The 21,253-nt window shown below is 35.9% G+C and overlaps 1 protein-coding gene across 10 annotated transcripts in view; it reads right to left on the reverse strand.

Moving 5' to 3' along the window:
- LOC140620186 (zinc finger protein 385C-like) overlaps positions 1 to 21,253 on the reverse strand; it is a 450,118-nt gene that overhangs the window by 217,466 nt on the left and 211,399 nt on the right. For 6 of the 10 annotated variants that reach the window (XR_012019945.1, XR_012019942.1, XR_012019944.1 and 3 more), the window contains one exon: positions 5,809 to 5,882. Coding sequence is in view for 6 of the 10 variants with exons in the window: in XM_072804085.1 (XP_072660186.1) it covers positions 5,809 to 5,882 (74 nt within the window). In the remaining 4 variants the exon portion in view is untranslated. Of the gene's footprint in view, positions 1 to 684; positions 874 to 5,808; positions 5,883 to 21,253 lie in introns of those variants that run through there. The other 4 variants (XM_072804083.1, XM_072804081.1, XM_072804079.1 and 1 more) reach the window with 2 other exon arrangements.

The following is a 21,253-nucleotide window of genomic DNA, read 5'->3' on the forward strand; positions in this document are numbered from 1 at the left end:
GGAATTCATTTTTAATAGATAATCTAGAGGTACTTCCAATACTGATTCCTCTTATCAAGGGTAGTACATAGAGAACTTATACGTACTAAAAACACTGAAAAACCTGTTTTGACTATCCTTCACAAAGACTGAATTTTCAATATGAATTTTAAAAATCAAGGTTTTGTTTTTTAAGAACCTACATTTTGTATATTTAACATCTAGTTTCCCTTTATTCTTCAAACACGAACATACATTGCTTTCAATAACCACTTAGTAATATCCTAAATTAAAAGGGGATACAAGTAACTATTACATATTCCATATACTATTTATAGTATATTCTTCTCCTAGTGTCTGCCTTCTAGGACAGACAGCAATAATGTATGTACCTCAGAATTTACAGCTGGAACCCCAATTGTTCTTACCAGAAGTTAAATTTTCTCTGTCTGAGGAGACTTGTCATCTCTGAGTAAAATAACAACAGAATGATTTTGGGGGGATGGTCAGGCTAAGTTTTTATTTGTTGTTTACCAAGTGTGTTCTATGTTTGATGAAATAGATAATAAATACTGTTCTTACCCTCTCCATATCTGTTTGCCTCATATTAGAAAAAGAGGGATCTCAGAATATTGTGAAAAGGCTTTAAAATTATTTCCTCAATATTCTTGAAGAAAACTAGTCTTTAAATTTTTAAGCCTGCTAATAATATGTTTGTCTTAGTCTATTTGGGCTGCTATAACAGAAATGCCACAGTCTGAGTGGCTTTATAAGTAACATAAGTTAATTTCTCACAGTTCTGGAGGCTGATAATTCCAAGATCGAGGCACCAGCAGATTCAGTATCTGGTGAGAGCCCACTTCTGGTTCATAGGCAGCTGTCTTCTCTCTGTGTCTTCACATAGCACAAAAGGCAAGGGAGCTCTCTGAAATCTCTTTCATAAGGGCACTAATCTCATTTCTGAAGGCTCCATCCTCATGAACTAATCACCTCCCAAAGTTCCAATACCATTAAACTGGGAGTTATCATTGACATAGTAATTTTGAGGGAACACAAGCATTCAGTCTATAGCAATATTTTAAAAGTACAGCATATTTTTTAGGAAAAATCTCTTTAAGTAATATAAATTATTTTTGTGGAAAACAAAGAGCGGCTTCAAAAAGTGATCATTTACCTCTACAGTGAACACTGGACTTCCTGCTGAAGACCTCTTGCCTTTCTCCATTTGTGTGTGTCAGTGAGCAATTTTAAATGAGATAAAATCTAGTTCATATAAAAATACCACACTGAGCTCAAAGACCTATCAAGGCTGGATGAAATTCAAGTGCCAGTATCTAATAAGAGGACGGGATATCAAGCTAGCAGGTGAACTGCAGCCAAAGAGCTAATTGCCTGGGCACTGGAAGAATTGATCCTGTATTACTCCAAAGAGCCTAGAATACAGGAAGGACACAAGGAACAGAACACTAGTTCACTTGTTAGAAAAATAATCCTTTTATGGTTTGGGCAATTTAAACTCCCCTGTAATGGGAATTCTTTTTTTAATATAGGTGTCATAAAATACTTTCAGATGTTCACTGGCATCTACAGAACTCCTTTAAAACTATTTTAGGTTCACTAGATGCGAAGTAGATAAATCAGTACATAGAGTGCATGGGTCAAAACACATTTCTTGAACTATAAAAATGGGATTTTAACCAAAAGTATTAAACATCAAAGACTATTATTCTGCATTCACAGAGTGATTCAACAGATATATAGCTATATTATACAATATCTATGAAGGACTAGTGAGATGATGCTTTATTCTCATATATCTAAAATAGAGTCATGGCTAATTTACACAGCCATAAGCTTTCTTATAAATATGGACAAAAATTACCAGATCATGTAATATTGTTTAATCACTGTGCTGTATTCTATAAAAGCGCAGATGCATAAAATAGATACTGGATTTTGTCTTTGCTGCTAATACATATCATTTACATTAATTCCTCTGAGATATTATAAGTAGTTGTTCTGAAGGCATCTTGAATTTTTAAAAGTATTATGTGTAAAAGAACCAAACAATTAAAACAGCCTGAAACTCACTTCAATAGCAAAAGTTGCAGACTTAATTCTCTCCGATGTCTAAAAGTTGTGAATTTAATTTAGTTAAACCACTGATCCACTTAATTTTTTCCCCAAAAAATGATAGGTAGCTTTAGTTGAACTGGACAAATACCCACTTAATTCATCCAAAACCATAGCCTATAAAAGAATTTATCTATTATTTATACATTTTCAGGAAAAAGAAGTAAAAGCATGTCATTCATTGAGATGTAGGAAGATTGCTCCCTGTTACAGGCCTAATAGGGGTTTGGAGGAACTTTGAACCTACAGTGGAGTACAGCACAGGAAAAAAAAAAAGATAATTCAACCCTTTAAGATGTCTTCTACTTAAGTTTGCTATATATCTAAATGTGTCTTTTAAGTGCCTGCTGCCTTCATAAGCATCACCAGAGCCTCTCACACACTCCACAGTCAGAAGGGGACTTCCCTGGACACTCAGGGCTTCGTGGGCTCTTTCACTCATTAAAAGTCCATAGGCTTCTCTAGTGGCAGCAGATTCTTCTCAAATATTTCAGCTTAAAAATTCCCTTAACCTTAAAGCTCTTCAAAGATTACTTATAAAAATCTAGAGTACTTAAAGAGAAGCTACTAGTATTTGTCTTTCATTAGGGCTTTACCTCTTTCTAATGTCCATATCTACTGGCCTGGTCTCTAGACTATTTTTCAATCCTTTATTTCCAGTATGCTCTGCTTAAAATTACTGTGAACACTTCAGGAACATTGTTGGGCACTAAATGCTTTCTTATAAACCACAAGGATCTTTAGAGAAAGGTTCCAAAGAGGTTTGTTGGCAGTTTCATAATAGAGAGTAAGTCATCTGGACTGTTCATCTGTTAAACGAATCCCTCAAGTTATTCACAGACACTAAGAGACAGCATCTCAGCCCACATTTCAGTTCCTCTCACTCTGGCACATGACTTCTCTGTTGTTACTCAGGTGCTAGCTTCAGCAGAGACTGCTCAAGATCCCACCCATCACAGACACCCAGCTCCTTCACTCTCCCTGGATGTGGTTATGCCTCACTCTAGGATCAAGACTCCTTTGAAGGAGCCAGGTAGTATCATCTGGAAGAAGAGCGCACCTTATGCCTCATAGAACAACTCTTTAAAAAAAAAGAGTGAGACTGGTATACAAATGATTTCCCATTCTCTCCTCTGCCTAACTATTTCTAGAGATGCAGTAGTTTCCTTTGCTTCTGTGAAGACTTCTTGTGAGATCGACCACTAGCTAACCTGTTCAGAAGCTGTGGCCAGTTCCATAATGCACTCCCTTAAATATATGCTCTTTGTCTTCCCTGTCTTCCCTTTAGAACTCTAAAGTTCTCTTCTCTCCTGCTTCCCTGGTATTGTGCCCCCTACTGAAGTGTTAGCACCTAAGTTTTGGCATGGGCTAAAAAGTGCACCCAAACAGTAAGTTATTTTTTAAATACATCTGCAATTTATTTATAGATTATATAATATATACTACTACACTCAATGAAAAGTATAAAATATACATAAATACTATGTGGATTTCACATTCCAATCTCTTTCGGTCCTTTTACTCAAGCCATTCTCAAGGTTTGGTTTCAATACATCATGTCCTAATATGTATATTATAGCTTATGATATGACTTGTACATTTCAGCTAATGGGAAGGAAATGAGAAGGAAATGATCAACACAACTCTTCTCATAAGCATGAATCAGAAGTCGTATACAAACCTTTCTCTCATGTCCCGTAACCAACACTTAGTCATAATGCTGTATCTAGATGCAAGAGAGATTTTAAAATTCAGTCTTCCGATGCATATACTGGCAGCTAATCTTTGAAAGCACCAAAAATACACAATGAGGAAGACATCCTCTTTAATAAATGGTGTTGGAGAAACTGGATATCTCCACATGAGGAAGGAAGGAAGGAAGGAAGGAAGGAAGGAAGGAAGGAAGGAAGGAAGGAAGAAATCAAACCAATATCTTACACCATACACAAAAATCAACTCAAAATGGATGAGACTTAAATGTAAGATTGGAAGCTATAAGACTCCTAGAAGAAATTATACAGAAAAAGCTCTTTGATATTGGTCTTGGCACAATTTTTGGATATGATACCATAACCAAAGCAAAGTAAACAAGTGGGACTACATCATGTTAAAAAGCTTCTGCACAACTACTGATGTAAATGTAAACTGGTACAGTCACTGTGGAAAATGGTATGGAGGTTCTTCAAAAAACTAACATAGAAATAGCATTTAATCCAATAATTCCAATACTGAGTATTGGATAAATAAAAACACTAGTTTGAAAAGATATATGAACCTCCATGTTTATTGCAGTATTATTTACAACAGCCAAAATATAGAAGCAGCCTAAAGGTCCATTGGTAGACAAACAGGTAAGGAAGATGTGTATACACACACACACACACACACAGGGGAATATTACATAGCTATAAAAAAATGATGACATCTTGTCATTATGACATGAATGAATCTACAATTATTATGCTAAGTAAAATAAGTCAAATCAAGAGAAATAAATACCACATGATTTCACTCATACGTGGAACCTAAAAGACAAAACAAGTGAATAAACAAACAAAACGCAAAATTAGTCATAAATACAGAGGAAAAACTGATGGTTGTCAGTGGATGGAAGTGGGGAGAGGTGGGCAAAATAGGGGAGTAGGAGATACAAGCTTCCAGTAATAGAATGAATTAAGTCACTGAAATAAAAGGTACAGCATAAGGAATATAATCAATGATACTATAATGTACATATGTACATGTTAGTGGGAATGTAAATAGGCACAACTATTATGGAAAACAGTAGCTAAATTTTTCAAAAAATTAAAAATAGAACTACCATATGATCTAGCAATCCCACTTCTGGATATTAGTCAAAGGAATTAAAACCAGCAACTCAAAGAGATATCTGTACTCCTTTGTTCATTATAGCATTATTCAAAGAAGGCAAGACATGGAAACAACCTAAACGTCTATGAACAGATAAACCAATAAGGAAAATTAAGTATATATACACAGACAATGGAATATTATCCAGCCTTAAATAAAAAAGGAAATCCTGCCATTTGTGACAATATGGATGGTTCTGGAGGACATCCTTCTAACTAAAATAACTCAGGCAAAAAAAGATAAATACTGTATGCTCCCAGATATATATGGAATCTGAAATAGTTATAACCATAGAAGCAGAGAGTATAATGGTAGATAGCAGGATGTGGGAAGTGAGAGAAATGGAGAGGCATTGGTCAAGGGATACAAGTTTCAGTTATATAAGATGAAGTTTTGGAGACCTACTGCACATAGCATAGTGACTGTAGGTAACAATACTGTACCCTATACTTGAAATTTGGTAAGGGAGTATATCCTAGGTATTCTTACCACATACACACACACACACACACACACACACACACACACGTATGTGAAGTGGCAGATTTGCTAACTAGCTTGATTGTGGTGATTATTTCAGAATGTATATGAATATCATTCAAATCATCAATTTGTAAACCTTACCTATATACAACAACAACAAAAAAGCAATCTTTAGTTGAGAGAAGACATGCCCAGGTGAAATGTATAAATTCTTTTAATATTAAGTGAAAGAAAGTGAAATTATTATAAAGAAACTAAGTACCTCTACCATAATCTCCACCAACAACCCTTACACATACATATATTTTCCCAAGGGATTCCAACCTAAGTCCTATCAAGTACCTGTGTCCACTTCAGAATCCAGGATTTCTGGTCCTTATGTCTGGTCTTGATGTGGTTTCTTGTGGTCTGATAACCTACAAACAAACAAAAATGGTAACTACAATGATTATTTCCAATGATTATTATACGTAATGAATAACACACAGTCAATGGTCCCAAACAGTTATAAAATCTTCCTGGCAGTCAAAACTGTGTGCTTTGACAATGGAGAAAGTGCCTTGGTGAACATATCTTCCATAAACTTGTTCTGCTGTTTGCAAGTAATGTCTAAACCATTTGTCTTTGCTCTCTGAACATTAATTTTATAAAACAGATTGGAAAACAAATCCCCCAATAAGAGTACAGTGAATTGTGGAATGTGTTATAAATTATTCTGAATGAGAAAGGGGAAAAGGATCATTAGGGAAACACTGGTTCTTCCAAATCCTTTGGAAGGCACTATAAAACAGAGAAGAAATTAAAAAAAAGAAAATTCTGAAAGCTAGTTCCTTTCAAAGAAGTTAAGCTAAAATTTATTTCTGTATTTCATTTTTAAACTTTCTCTTGCCCCAAATCAGGCAATATCAACATCATTTAAAGATTATACAATAACAAATAATTTCTCTATATATTACAAAAAAGAATTTAGAAACAATATATTATATTATATATATTAGAAAAATATATTTTCCATATATTAGAACTTATTATATATAAATATATGTTATAAAACATATATATTATATATTAGAAAATAGTAGAAAAACGACTTTAGAAAAACTCCATATATTAGAAAAAAGAATTTAGAAACAATTACATAAAGATTCTTTTTTTTTTTTTTTTTTTATTGGTGTTCAATTTACTAACATACAGAATAACCCCCAGTGCCCGTCACCCATTCACTCCCACCCCCCGCCCTCCTCCCCTTCTACCACCCCTAGTTCGTTTCCCAGAGTTAGCAGTCTTTACGTTCTGTCTCCCTTTCTGATATTTCCCACACATTTCTTCTCCCTTCCCTTATTTTCCCTTTCACTATTATTTATATTCCCCAAATGAATGAGAACATATAATGTTTGTCCTTCACTGACTGACTTACTTCACTCAGCATAATACCCTCCAGTTCCATCCACGTTGAAGCAAATGGTGGGTATTTGTCATTTCTAATAGCTGAGTAATATTCCATTGTATATATAAACCACATCTTCTTTATCCATTCATCTTTCGATGGACACCGAGGCTCCTTCCACAGTTTGGCTATCGTGGCCATTGCTGCTAGAAACATCGGGGTGCAGGTGTCCCGGCGTTTCATTGCATTTGTATCTTTGGGGTAAATCCCCAACAGTGCAATTGCTGGGTCGTAGGGCAGGTATATTTTTAACTGTTTGAGGAACCTCCACACAGTTTTCCAGAGTGGCTGCACCAGTTCACATTCCCACCAACAGTGTAAGAGGGTTCCCTTTTCTCCGCATCCTCTCCAACATTTGTTGTTTCCTGCCTTGTTAATTTTCCCCATTCTCACTGGTGTGAGGTGGTATCTCATTGTAGTTTTGATTTGTATTTCCCTGATGGCAAGTGATGCAGAGCATTTTCTCATATGCATGTTGGCCATGTCTATGTCTTCCTCTGTGAGATTTCTCTTCATGTCTTTTGCCCATTTCATGATTGGATTGTTTGTTTCTTTGGTGTTGAGTTTAATAAGTTCTTTATAGATCTTGGAAACTAGCCCTTTATCTGATAGGTCATTTGCAAATATCTTCTCCCATTCTGTAGGTTGTCTTTTAGTTTTGTTGACTGTATCCTTTGCTGTGCAAAAGCTTCTTATCTTGATGAAGTCCCAATAGTTCATTTTTGCTTTTGTTTCTTTTGCCTTCGTGGATGTATCTTGCAAGAAGTTACTATGGCCGAGTTCAAAAAGGGTGTTGCCTGTGTTCTTCTCTAGGATTTTGATGGAATCTTGTCTCACATTTAGATCTTTCATCCATTTTGAGTTTATCTTTGTGTATGGTGAAAGAGAGTGGTCTAGTTTCATTCTTCTGCATGTGGATGTCCAATTTTCCCAGCACCATTTATTGAAGAGACTGTCTTTCTTCCAATGGATAGTCTTTCCTCCTTTATCGAATATTAGTTGCCCATAAAGTTCAGGGTCCACTTCTGGATTCTCTATTCTGTTCCACTGATCTATGTGTCTGTTTTTGTGCCAGTACCACACTGTCTTGATGACCACAGCTTTGTAGTACAACCTGAAATCTGGCATTGTGATGCCCCCAGATATGGTTTTCTTTTTTAAAATTCCCCTGGCTATTCGGGGTCTTTTCTGATTCCACACAAATCTTAAAATAATTTGTTCTAACTCTCTGAAGAAAGTCCATGGTATTTTGATAGGGATTGCATTAAACGTGTATATTGCCCTGGGTAACATTGACATTTTCACAATATTAATTCTGCCAATCCATGAGCATGGAATATTTTTCCATCTCTTTGTGTCTTCCTCAATTTCTTTCAGAAGTGTTCTATAGTTTTGAGGGTATAGATCCTTTACATCTTTGGTGAGGTTTATTCCTAGGTATCTTATGCTTTTGGGTGCAATTGTAAATGGGATTGACTCCTTAATTTCTCTTTCTTCAGTCTCATTGTTAGTGTATAGAAATGCCACTGACTTCTGGGCATTGATTTTGTATCCTGCCACGCTACCGAATTGCTGTATGAGTTCTACCAATCTTGGGGTGGAGACTTTTGGGTTTTCTATGTAGAGTATCATGTCATCGGCGAAGAGGGAGAGTTTGACTTCTTCTTTGCCAATTTGAATGCCTTTAATGTCTTTTTGTTGTCTGACTGCTGAGGCTAGGACTTCCAGTACTATGTTGAATAGCAGTGGTGAGAGTGGACATTCCTGTCTTGTTCCTGATCTTAGGGGAAAGGCTCCCAGTGCTTCCCCCTTGAGAATGATATTTGCTGTGGGCTTTTCATAGATGGCTTTTAAGATGTCGAGGAATGTTCCCTCTATCCCTACACTCTGAAGAGTTTTGATCAGGAATGGATGCTGTATTTTGTCAAATGCTTTCTCTGCATCCAATGAGAGGATCATATGGTTCTTGGTTTTTCTCTTGCTGATATGATGAATCACATTGATTGTTTTACGGGTGTTGAACCAGCCTTGTGTCCCAGGGATAAATCCTACTTGGTCATGGTGAATAATTTTCTTAATGTACTGTTGGATCCTATTGGCCAGTATCTTGTTGAGAATTTTTGCATCCATGTTCATCAGGGATATTGGTCTGTAATTCTCCTTTTTGGCGGGGTCTTTGTCTGGCTTTGGAATTAAGGTGATGCTGGCTTCATAGAACGAATTTGGAAGTACTCCATCTCTTTCTATCTTTCCAAACAGCTTTAGGAGAATAGGTATGATTTCTTCTTTAAACGTTTGATAAAATTCTCCTGGGAAGCCATCTGGCCCTGGACTCTTGTGTCTTGGGAGGTTTTTGATGACTGCTTCAATTTCCTCCCTGGTTATTGGCCTGTTCAGGTTTTCTATTTCTTCCTGTTCCAGTTTTGGTAGTTTGTGGCTTTCCAGGAATGCGTCCATTTCTTCTAGATTGCCTAATTTATTGGCGTATAGCTGTTCATAATATGTTTTTAAAATCGTTTGTATTTCCTTGGTGTTGGTAGTGATCTCTCCTTTCTCATTCATGATTTTATTAATTTGAGTCTTCTCTCTCTTCTTTTTAATAAGGCTGGCTAATGGTTTATCTATCTTATTAATTCTTTCAAAGAACCAACTCCTGGTTCTGTTGATCTGTTCCACAGTTCTTCTGGTCTCGATTTCGTTGAGTTCTGCTCGAATCTTTATTAGCTCCCTTCTTCTCTTGGGTGTAGGATCTATTTGCTGTTTTTTCTCTAGCTCCTTTATGTGTGAGGTTAGCTTTTGTATTTGAGTTCTTTCCAGTTTTTGAATGGATGCTTGTATTGCGATGTATTTCCCCCTTAGGACTGCTTTTGCTGCATCCCAAAGATTTTGAACGGTTGTATCTTCATTCTCATTAGTTTCCATGAATCTTTTTAATTCTTCCTTAATTTCCTGGTTGACCCTTTTATCTTTTAGCAGGATGGTCCTTAACCTCCACGTGTTTGAGGTCCTTCCAAACTTCTTGTTGTGATTTAGTTCTAATTTCAAGGCATTATGGTCCGAGAATATGCAGGGGACAATCCCAATCTTTTGGTATCGGTTCAGACCCGATTTGTGACCCAATATGTGGTCTATTCTGGAGAAAGTTCCATGTGCGCTTGAGAAGAATGTGTATTCAGTTGAGTTTGGATGTAAAGTTCTGTAGATATCTGTGAAATCCATCTGGTCCAGTGTATCATTTAAAGCTCTCGTTTCTTTGGAGATGTTTTGCTTAGAAGACCTATCGAGTATAGAAAGAGCTAGATTGAAGTCACCAAGTATAAGTGTATTATTATCTAAGTATTTCTTCACTTTGGTTAATAATTGATTTATATATTTGGCAGCTCCCACATTCGGAGCATATATATTGAGGATTGTTAAGTCCTCTTGTTGAATAGATCCTTTAAGTATGATATAGTGTCCCTCTTCATCTCTCACTACAGTCTTTGGGGTAAATTTTAGTTTATCTGATATAAGGATGGCTACCCCTGCTTTCTTTTGAGGACCATTCGAATGGTAAATGGTTCTCCAACCTTTTATTTTCAGGCTGTAGGTGTCCTTCTGTCTAAAATGAGTCTCTTGTAGACAGCAAATAGATGGGTCCTGCTTTTTTATCCAGTCTGAAACCCTGCGCCTTTTGATGGGGTCATTAAGCCCGTTCACATTCAGAGTTACTATTGAGAGATATGAGTTTAGTGTCATCATGATATCTATTCAGTCTTTGTTTTTGTGGACTGTTCCACTGAACTTCTTCTTAAAGGGGAATTTTAAGAGGCCCCCTTAAAATTTCTTGCAGAGCTGGTTTGGAGGTCACATATTCTTTTAGTTGCTGCCTGTCTTGGAAGCTCTTTATCTCTCCTTCCATTCTGAATGAGAGCCTTGCTGGATAAAGTATTCTTGGTTGCATGTTCTTCTCATTTAGGACCCTGAATATATCCTGCCAGCCCTTTCTGGCCTGCCAGGTCTCTGTGGAGAGGTCTGCTGTTACCCTAATACTCCTCCCCATAAAAGTCAGGGATTTCTTGTCTCTTGCTGCTTTAAGGATCTTCTCTTTATCTTTGGAATTTGCAAGCTTCACAATTAAATGTCGAGGTGTTGAACGGTTTTTATTGATTTTCGGGGGGGATCTCTCTATCTCCTGGATCTGAATGCCTGTTTCCCTTCCCAGATTAGGAAAGTTTTCAGCTAGAATTTGTTCAAATACATATTCTGGCCCTCTGTCCCTTTCGGCGCCCTCGGGAACCCCAATTAAACGTAGGTTTTTCTTCCTCAGGCTGTCGTTTATTTCCCTTAATCTATCTTCATGGTCTTTTAATTGTTTGTCTCTTTTTTCCTCAGTTTCCCTCTTTGCTATCAACTTGTCTTCTAGGTCACTCACTCGTTCTTCCACCTCGTTAACCCTCGTCGTTAGGACTTCTAGTTTGGATTGCATCTCATTCAATTGATTTTTAATTTCTGCCTGATTAGCTCTAAATTCTGCAGTCATGAAGTCTCTTGAGTCCTTTATACTTTTTTCTAGAGCCACCAGTAGCTGTATAATAGTGCTTCTGAATTGGCTTTCTGACATTGAATTGTAATCCAGATTTTGTAACTCTGTGGGAGAGAGGACTGTTTCTGATTCTTTCTTTTGAGGTGAGGTTTTCCTTCTAGTCATTTTGCTCAGTGCAGAGTGGCCAAAAGCAAGTTGTATTGGGAAAAAGAGAAAAAGAGAGGAGAGAAAGAAGGAAAGAAAAGAGAAAGAGAAAAAAAAAAGGGAAGAAAAAGAAAAAAAAAAACAAAAAAAAAAAAAAAAAGAAGAAAAAGAGAAAGAAAAAGAAAGGAGAAAAAAAAGGGGGTGGGGGAAGGAAACAAATCAAAAAGCAAAACAAAACAAAAACAAAAACAAAAACAAAAACAAACAAACAAAAAAAGAACCACCGGGGAGTATCTTCTGATTCTGTGTACTTTAAGTCCCTTGGCTTCTCCTGGAAGTTGTCCGTCTAGCTGGTGTTCTGGGGGAGGGGCCTGTTGTGCTGATTTTCAGGTGTTAGCAGTTGGGGGAGCTGCTGTGCCCCTGCCTGGTGCAGGGCTCGGTGGGGGTTGTTCACCCCGTGAGGCCGCAGGAGGAACAGCCCCAGTGGCGGGGCAGCTCTGGAAACCTGGATTCAGCTCCGGCAGGAACTCCGTCTGCAGGGCCTGGAGGCTCCGGGGCGGGGCCGCTGATGTGCTCAGCTGGGGCAGGAGCGTCCTCGCTGTCCTGGGCCCTCCCGGCCTCTGCCTGTCCCGGGGGAGGCCGGATCCTGGGCTGTGTCCCGGCGCCCTGTGCTCCGGAGCCTGCGCTGGTGGATTCGCGCTCCCGGGCCGCGCAGCCCCCTCCGTGGAGCCGCCGCCCGAGCCCCTCCGAGCTGCTCCTGGAACCGCGCAGCCCCCTCCGCACGGAGCCTCTTCCTCTGCCCGAGCCCCCACGAGCTGCTCCCGGGGCCACGCAGCCCCCTCCGCGGAGCCGCCGCCCGAGCCCCCCGAGCTGCTCCAGTCCCGCCGGGTCCCGCCGTGCGCGCTGCAGCCCTTAGGGAGCTCGGCGCACTCTCCTGGGCGCGCAGTTGCTGTTACTGTCCCCGGGAGCCCGAGGGCATCCCCGCCCTCCTGGGTCCTGCTCCACCTCCCTGGAGCCCCTTTCCGCCCGGGAAGGTCGGTGCAGCTCCTGCTCCTCCGGGACGGGGCTCTCCTGTCCTGGGGACACTCGCCCCGGCCTCAGCCCGGCTCCTCGCGGGCCCCTCCCCCTCGGAGGCCTTTGTTCCTTTATTTCTTTTTCCCCGTCTTCCTACCTTGGTAGAAGCGCGAACTCTTCTCACTGTAGCATTCCAGCTGGTCTCTCTTTAAATCTCAGGCCGAATTCATAGATTTTCAGGATAATTTGAAGGTTTTCTAGGTAGTTTGGTGGAGACAGGTGATTTGGGGACCCTACTCTTCCGACATCTTGCTCCTCCCCCCCTACATAAAGATTCTATACAAATAGCAAAAATATATAAAAACTACACAATGAAGGAGTGCCTGTGTGGCTCAGTTGGTTAAGCATCCAACTCTAGGTTTCAGTGTGGGTTGTAAGTGATCTTGGGATTGTGGGACCAGCCCCAGAACCACTCCACACTCAGCACAGTTTTCTTGAGGTTCTCTCCTCTGTCCCTCCCTCTGCTCATACTCTCGCTCTCTCTCTCTCTCTCACTGTCGCTCAAATAAATAAATAAATAAATAAATAAATAAATAAATCTTGAAAACTACAAGATCTAACTGAAACACGTACAAAGCCATAAATAAGTTGGAGGATATTTTTGGCATGTAGAAACAGCGATGGAGCAATATACATATCAAATTTTTCCAAATTAAACCATGTTCAAACAATCACAATCATAACAGTATTTCTATGGGCCTGTCCAATGACATTTATAAAAATTCATCTCGAAACAAAAATTCTAGAAGTATCTAGAAGCAAACCTACTTGAAGAAATTTTTGAAAAATATGGAAATAAATACCTTTGCAGTTAAGGCCAAAAATGTACAAAAGAGGTTGAAGGCTCAAAAGAACAGATCTTAGTTGCAGAACATTAGGCTAACAAGGATGGGTGATTAATCAATTTTTTTTCCTGACACATGGAAAATAATTAGTCATCTGTGATTTAGCAGAAAATGCATAAACACCAGATGCTTCTATCCTGTGGTACACCATACAAATAATGTTCTTTATTAAAATACCTTAAATGGAATTAAAGAATTTAGCAAGGTGATTCTATCTTTAAATTAAAATTTTAAAAATTCCTGCCTGTAACAGTAGCATTTTTGAATTAATATGGATAGATTAATTCACTGTTTTACACCATTCAGTTTTGAAAAGACTATTAATAGTTAATTCTTAGTGATCTATTTTTATTATGTCTTTAATATATCTTATATTTAAGGTGTTTCAATGATATAATATGAAGAGCCTTGAGAATAAAAATATGTAGACTATAGATTTGCCTGAAAGCAAATTCATTGACTTCAAATCAAAAAAGAACTTTGAGTTTACAATGTCATATATTTAAGATCTGTATCTACTAATACAGACAAATCAATTAGATAGTATTAGAGTGATATATTCAAATATGATTCTCAAATGATATACCACCTCTTACGAATGTGGTTTATGTATAATAATATATCACTGCCACCATCATCATTAATGTTTTGAGGCACATCTCTTACCTTTCCTAAAGTCCAAAAGCAGCTCATTGCTCAACAGTAATTATGACAATCTGCCCCATATTACTGATTAACTTACATATTGTATTCTTTTATCTTTTGAATAATATTTGCTAAATGCAAAAATATATGCAACATACAAGTAATTAATTGTTGAACTAAAAAAAAATAAGGAATACTTGGGAGTACATCATTTAAACACAAACCATAAGAGACTCTTAATTATAAGAAACAAACTGAGGGGAAAAAGGATGGGGTAACTGGATGATGGGCATTAAGGAGGGCACAGGATGTAATGAGAATGGGTATTATATAAAACTGATGAATCACTGAACTCTACCTTTGAAACTAGTAATACACTATATGTTAATTAACTGAATTTAAATTTAAAAATATAAAAATAAATAAAGGTAGAACAACAACAAAAAAAGACATTCAAATAAAAAATGGAAATGACACTCTGTGCCCTTCAAAAGTATAAAGCATTTAACAAGTCAAACAGGATTGGATGATATGAAGTCTTTTTATAATGGTATCTGTTAAGACATAATTGTATTACAACTTGCAGTTCACATATTCATTTAAATAAACACCAAAAAATGTTTAAGATAAATGAAAAAAAAAGCCATTATCTAAAACAATAAGCTTCTTAGCTTTAGTTGTTTTTAAGCTTTATAATAATTGTGCATAGATTCTGTGGTGTTTCAAGATTTACATCTTTACTCCATTATGTTTTCATGATTCATATATATTACTGCATATTGTGGCAGTTCACTTATTTTTTCACCCATATTTAATGACTTTATTGATATACAATGGACATATTTAAGTTCTACAATTTGCTAAGCTTTGACATATGTACATATCCCTGGAATTAACACCTCACTGTGATAGAACAGGAATGACTCTCAGAGGTCTGACCCAAGAACCATGGAGAACAATGGCCTATGAAGTTGCTCCTAGGAAGAGTGCTGGAGCTCAGATCAAGCTAACCCAACTCCAGTGTAGTAGAACCTAGCATCCCTCATGCAGCTGGATTTTATAACTACTACAGACTAGAACTATATACTTCCAATTCTTTCCCTTTGTAGATGGCAGAGTCTCTAGAAGATAAATAATAAAACCATTGTCCATTAGTTATGTGGAAAGCAGATAACTTATCTTTTAATTTTATAGGTCTCCTGATCAATAAGAGTAACTTCCAAGAAAACCCATTTGGACTTGATGATAGTCAAGTCTTTAAGCTTGATACTCTAATTGGATGATTTGTCTGTGTACCTTAAAAGACAGTAAAATTTTAAATTTCTTTCATATTGCAGTTAGAAGAAAAATGAGTATTCAGGATCTAAGAAATGACTATGGTATACTGAGTGCTTTAATGGCCCCAGTTGCTATATCCCCACTTCCTTGTCCTTTATCCTCTAATTGTGCAGTTTCCCTTGGTTTTCTGTACTTCTTTGCATTTATACTCAGGTAACATGCTGTAAGGTGCTAGATTCCTAAAGGAAGGGACTCTCTTTAGCAAAGCCAAACTGTCCTGGCAGAGGTACCCTTGCCATGCAGTCCTGAATTCAACACTCTGGCAAACTTTAAGTGATACAATACACTACATACAAAAAGAAAACAAACAAGTTTCAGGAAAAAAAATGCAGAAAAACATTTTCAGGAACTTAGGATAAGTAAAGAATTCCTGAACAGGTAATAATTTATACTAATCATTAAAGAAGTAACTGATAAATTGAACATTAGAATTAAAAACTTTCATTCATCACAGAACACAATAAGATAGTGAAAAAGCAAGCCACAGTCTGGGAGAAGCTATTTACCTGGGAGAAGATATTTTAATCTCTTCATTTATCAATAAAATGCAATAAAAATTAAAAGTACAAAGAAATGTCACCAGAAGGACCAGAAACAACAACAACAACAAAAATTAGTCAATACTAAGTTTTGACAGGGATCTGGAGCAATGCTGATAATGGTTGGTGGGATAATAAACAGAACCAATCATTTTAGAAAACTGTTTTTCATGATTTATCTAAAATAATCATTGCATACTCCATGACACAGAAATCTCCTCTCTTAGTTATATACACATATGAAATTCATACTTCTGTGTGAATTAGATATGTACATAATATTTATAACAATATTACTCAAAAAATCTGAAATATACACAATAAAAATTCCATCAACAAAAAATTGATGTTTTTTATCTTATGCATAAAGTAAAATACAGCAAAGATAATTATTAGGCTACTGATCCATACAACAACATGAATGAATCTCACAGACATTTTTTTGAATGAAAGAATTGATACGATGTGGATTGCATGATTCCATTTATACAAATAGAAAAAGGTTATATATAAAATATTTATATTTATGTACTCATATAATAGACAGAAATTTAATTCCTAATAATGGAAATCATAAGGGTGGACCATAAGAAGTGGAGGCAGCGCCTGCCTTTGGATCAGGTCAGGATCCCAAGGTCCTGATATTGATCCCCACCTTAGGCTCCCTGCTAAGCAAAGAGCCTGCTTCTCCCTCTGCCTGATGCTCCCCATCCTTGCGCTCTCTCTTTCTCTCTCTCAAAAAATAAATAAATAAATAAATAAATAAATAGTCCTTAACATATATGTAATAGTAAAATAAAATGTTATACATTCTTATTGAATAACATTTATTTTATTTTCTTCCATATTAAAATGTGAAATCTATAAAATTCAATTTGATAGGGAAATTAATGTTTACAAACAACCATTCAAGGAAACATAATCTTGTATTCTTGCGTGCACATATTATCCTTTATCCATAGGAGCAAGAAGTGAGACTCTTGTCTGTTGTTTCACAATGTGTATGAGAATATATTAAGAACCGCTAAAAAAAAAAAAAAAAAGAACTGCTGAGCCAAAACATTATATATATAGTCTCTTTCTGTTACATTTACTGACCCTAATGCCATCTGTCCTGAACTGAAATGCTCAGAATTGTCCGTAGGTAGTTTATTTATGAATGATGTACCATATAAATTATATCAAATAGATAGCATAAATTTCCCCAAATTAGTCAAGTAAGACCCCCCCCCTCCCAGTTTTGGGTCTTAATATCAGCTCGGCTACCAAAAAAGATTGATTGACCATATATGCTTTGAATCTCAGAGCATGAAACCTGACTCTAGAAAATGAACCATATTAATTCAAAACTTAATGTATTCTTATGACACATTTATTCTAATGATCTTAAATTATCAGTATATATTTAGAATATTAAAAATATATAATCACCTGTGTAAGGTATCATTTATTTTAAAATATAAAATATTATCAATAGAGTCAAAGTTGTTACAGCTAACCACCTAGTATATCTCCCTTTTTAACTCTTCAGAGATAATCTCTAAAGTTTTGTTGATTAGCATTCCAATGCAACATTTTTACTTTCAGTAATTATATATATATATATATATATATATATGCACACACATATACATGTGTGTATTATGTGTATATGCACACATATATATTTGTATATGTCTGAACATGTGTAGAAAATTTTTAAAATTTTAAATTTATCATATATTTAATGACATTTACTCAGCTGAAAGCATAAGTTGTTTATCTTTACTTTTGGCTAGTTCTGAAATATAACTGATTAAAGCTATCATTAATCTGAGTATTGCTTTAGTCACATCTCATCCATATGACTCCTTACTTTTGCATTTTTATGATGCTTTATTTTTTTAAGATTTTATTTATTCATTCATGAGAGACACAGAGAAAGAGAGAGAGGCAGAGACACAGGCAGAGGGAGAAGCAGGCTTCATGCAGGGAGACTGACATGGAACTCGATCCCGGGTCTCCAGGATCAGGCCCTGGGCTGAAGGTGGCGCCAAACCACTGAACCACCCGGGGCTGTCCTATGATGCTTTAAATATTCTGAAAGTATGTGTTTATATTTTTTACCTAAGACTTTTAAACTATTCATTTGGATTGAAGTGCTTGGTTTCCTATATTTATTATTAATTTCTTATTTCACTGTATTAGCATCCAACAGTTCAAGGTATTCATTATTTCTATGAGAAATATATAAGGCTCCTTTGGATATAATATACAATAATTTTTTGAAGGTTTTATTTATTTGAGAGAGACAGAGATAAAAAGAGAGTACAGGCAGGAGGAGAGGGAGAAGTAGGCTCCCAAGTGAGCAGGGAGCCAGATGTGGGGCTGGATGCCAGGACCCTGGGATCGTGAACTGAACTGAAGGCAGACATTTAATTGACTGAGCCACTTAGGTGCTCAGAATAATTTTAATAAATGTCTCTATGGACACTTGAAAAAGTGTAATTTTAGTTTTCAACATTTAAAGTTTAAATTAATCTCAATTATATCTAACTGTGCTGTTGCAACTAGGTAACTTGAGAATGAGCGTGCTCAACACAAGAAAATGCGAGGAAAGTGTCAAGAGCAACACTGAAATTTTTTCCCCAAACTATTAACATACATCCAATCAGTCAAAGAGTCTTAATTCTTCTAAGGGTTTCTTTTTTTTTAAGATTTTATTTATTCATGAACGACACAGAGAGAAAGGCAGAGGAGGGAGATGCAGGCTCCCTGTGAGGAGCCTGATGTGGGAATCAATCCTGGGAGTCCAGGATCACGTTCTGAGCTGATGGCAGACATTCAACCACTGAGCCACCCATATGTCCCATCCTCTAAGGGTTTCTAATACTGGATATGACAGTTCTAAGATCCATAATTTACTTCTAACTTTTTCAGGATTTATTTGGGAAGAAGCTAGCAACCAGACTTAGGTCATAATGTTGCCATTTACTGACTTTTTCACTATTAGATTTTCAAATATTGAATCATCCTTGTAATTACTGAATAAAATGAACTTCTTCAAGACTGAGTTTTTAATGTATTGGCAGATACAATTTCATGATAATTTACTTAGAAGTTTTGTATCTAGATTCACAGTAAGACTAGCATGCAGTTTTCCCTACACTTTCACCTCATTCAAATGCTAATGTTATACGATGTTTAAAAAATGTCATACACTTTCTTTTTTCCATTGTGAGAAATAGCTTTAGAAAGTGAACATTTTTTTCTCTTCTTAAACTATTTAATTTATTCACATTTTATTGATTTTTTATCAGTAATTTTAGTGACTATTGATATGTTCAGAGTTCTAATCCTGTTTAAATAATTTCAAATAGTAGTTTTTTAGAATATTTCTTATTTCATTAAAGCTTTCAAAAGTATTATCATTAGTTATTCAGAACATTATTCAAAACATTTTCTTATAATAGTTAAACCCTCTTCAACTACAGGTAAATCTTTAAAAATATTTCTAATTCTGTTATTTGTACTCCTTATTTTTTCATCTTGACCACTGAGACTTAAAGTTGTCTATTTACTAGTATCCCCATAGATATTTTTTAAAAATGATCTCTATTTGTGTATGTTCTCTGGTCTGGGTTTTCTATCAAATTCTGGTTTTACTGAATTTCCAAACTTCTCTATCTTTTTGGGCATTTTCTCTTGCTCCTTTCCAAAATTCTTGAGCCATTAGAAACGACAAATACCCACTATTTGCTTCGACGTGAATGGAACTGGAGGGTATTATGCTGAGTGAAATAAGTCAATCAGAGAAGGACAAACATTATATGGTCTCATTCACTTGGGGAATATAAAACATAGTGAAAGGGAATAAAGGAGAAAGGAAAGAAAATGAGTGGGCCAAATGATTTTCTAACTTATTTTTAAACTTTCTTTACATTTCAATAAATGTAATTCTGATATAAATATTCATTTAATTGCCAGTCTAGTTGCATCTTACATGCTATATTTTAAATTTTCATTATAAATGTTTCATAATTTTACTGATTTTAAAAATTTAATACTTTTAAGTATGATTTTATCTGTAAATTTGTGAAATATCCGGGCTACATTTATTCTTTTATTTCTAATGTTTTTTTTTATCATATCCAGAAAGTAGAGTCTGAATGATAATGTTTCTATGGAATAATGAATTTTTTCAATATTCTAAAAATGCTTTAAAAGTAAGACTCTTTACTTGATTGCATTCATGTTTGTGCATAATTCAATTAGTACAGTCTTATTAAGTGTATTGTTCCTAAATTGTGTCTTTAATATTCTGGCATGTTGGAGCTATTGATTTTAGGAACTTTCTTTTTTCCAAAATACCCCACTAAATTTCTTGCTATGATTATTACATTTACTTGTTTTCATACAGGTTGACATTATGTGCTACCTCCCAAGTGAACTAGAATAATATCTAACAAGACTGGAATTAGACTGTGTGGGTTAAGAGCATAGCTCCACCACTTTCTAGTTGTATGATCTTTGGCAGGTTAATTATACTCTATCCCTCAGTTTCCTCATGCATAAAAGGAGTTTAATAAGAACACCTAAAGTTTGTTAAGTGGATTAAATAAATATAATAGCACTAAATACTGCCTGGAATACAATAGGTGCTATATACAAGTGTAATCTATATTGTATTTTTGTACATATATACACAAAAATATATATGTGTGCATGGTATTTTATATGCATATATGAAAGCAAGTACATGATTTTTACATGTTTGAAAAACTATTTTTCTTTATTATTTAACACTTTCTTCCTATAAAGTATAGTTGACACATAAAATTATATTTAATGTGTACTACATGATGATTTAATATATGTATGCATTGTGAAAGGATGCACACCACTGAGTTAATTAAAACCTTCATGACCTCATATATTTACCTTTTTTTTTTCTTTTTGGTGAGAAAACAAGTTCTATTCTAATATCAAATTTCAATTACAAAAAACAGTATTATCAATGATAGTCACCATGTTTATACATCGGATGCTCAAATCTTATTCATCTTATAACTAAAAGTCTGTACCCTTTCATGAACTTATCCCTATTTCTCCCATCCCTTAGTCCCTGGCCACCACCATATACTTTCTATGCATATCAGTTCAAATTCTTTTTTTATTTCTCCAAATAAGTGATATCATATAGTAAATTGATTCTGTCTGAATTATTACCCTTAGCATAATGCTCTCAAGA

Source organism: Canis lupus, chromosome 28 (assembly GCF_048164855.1).
Source record: "Canis lupus baileyi chromosome 28, mCanLup2.hap1, whole genome shotgun sequence".
NCBI lineage: Eukaryota > Metazoa > Chordata > Mammalia > Carnivora > Canidae > Canis > Canis lupus.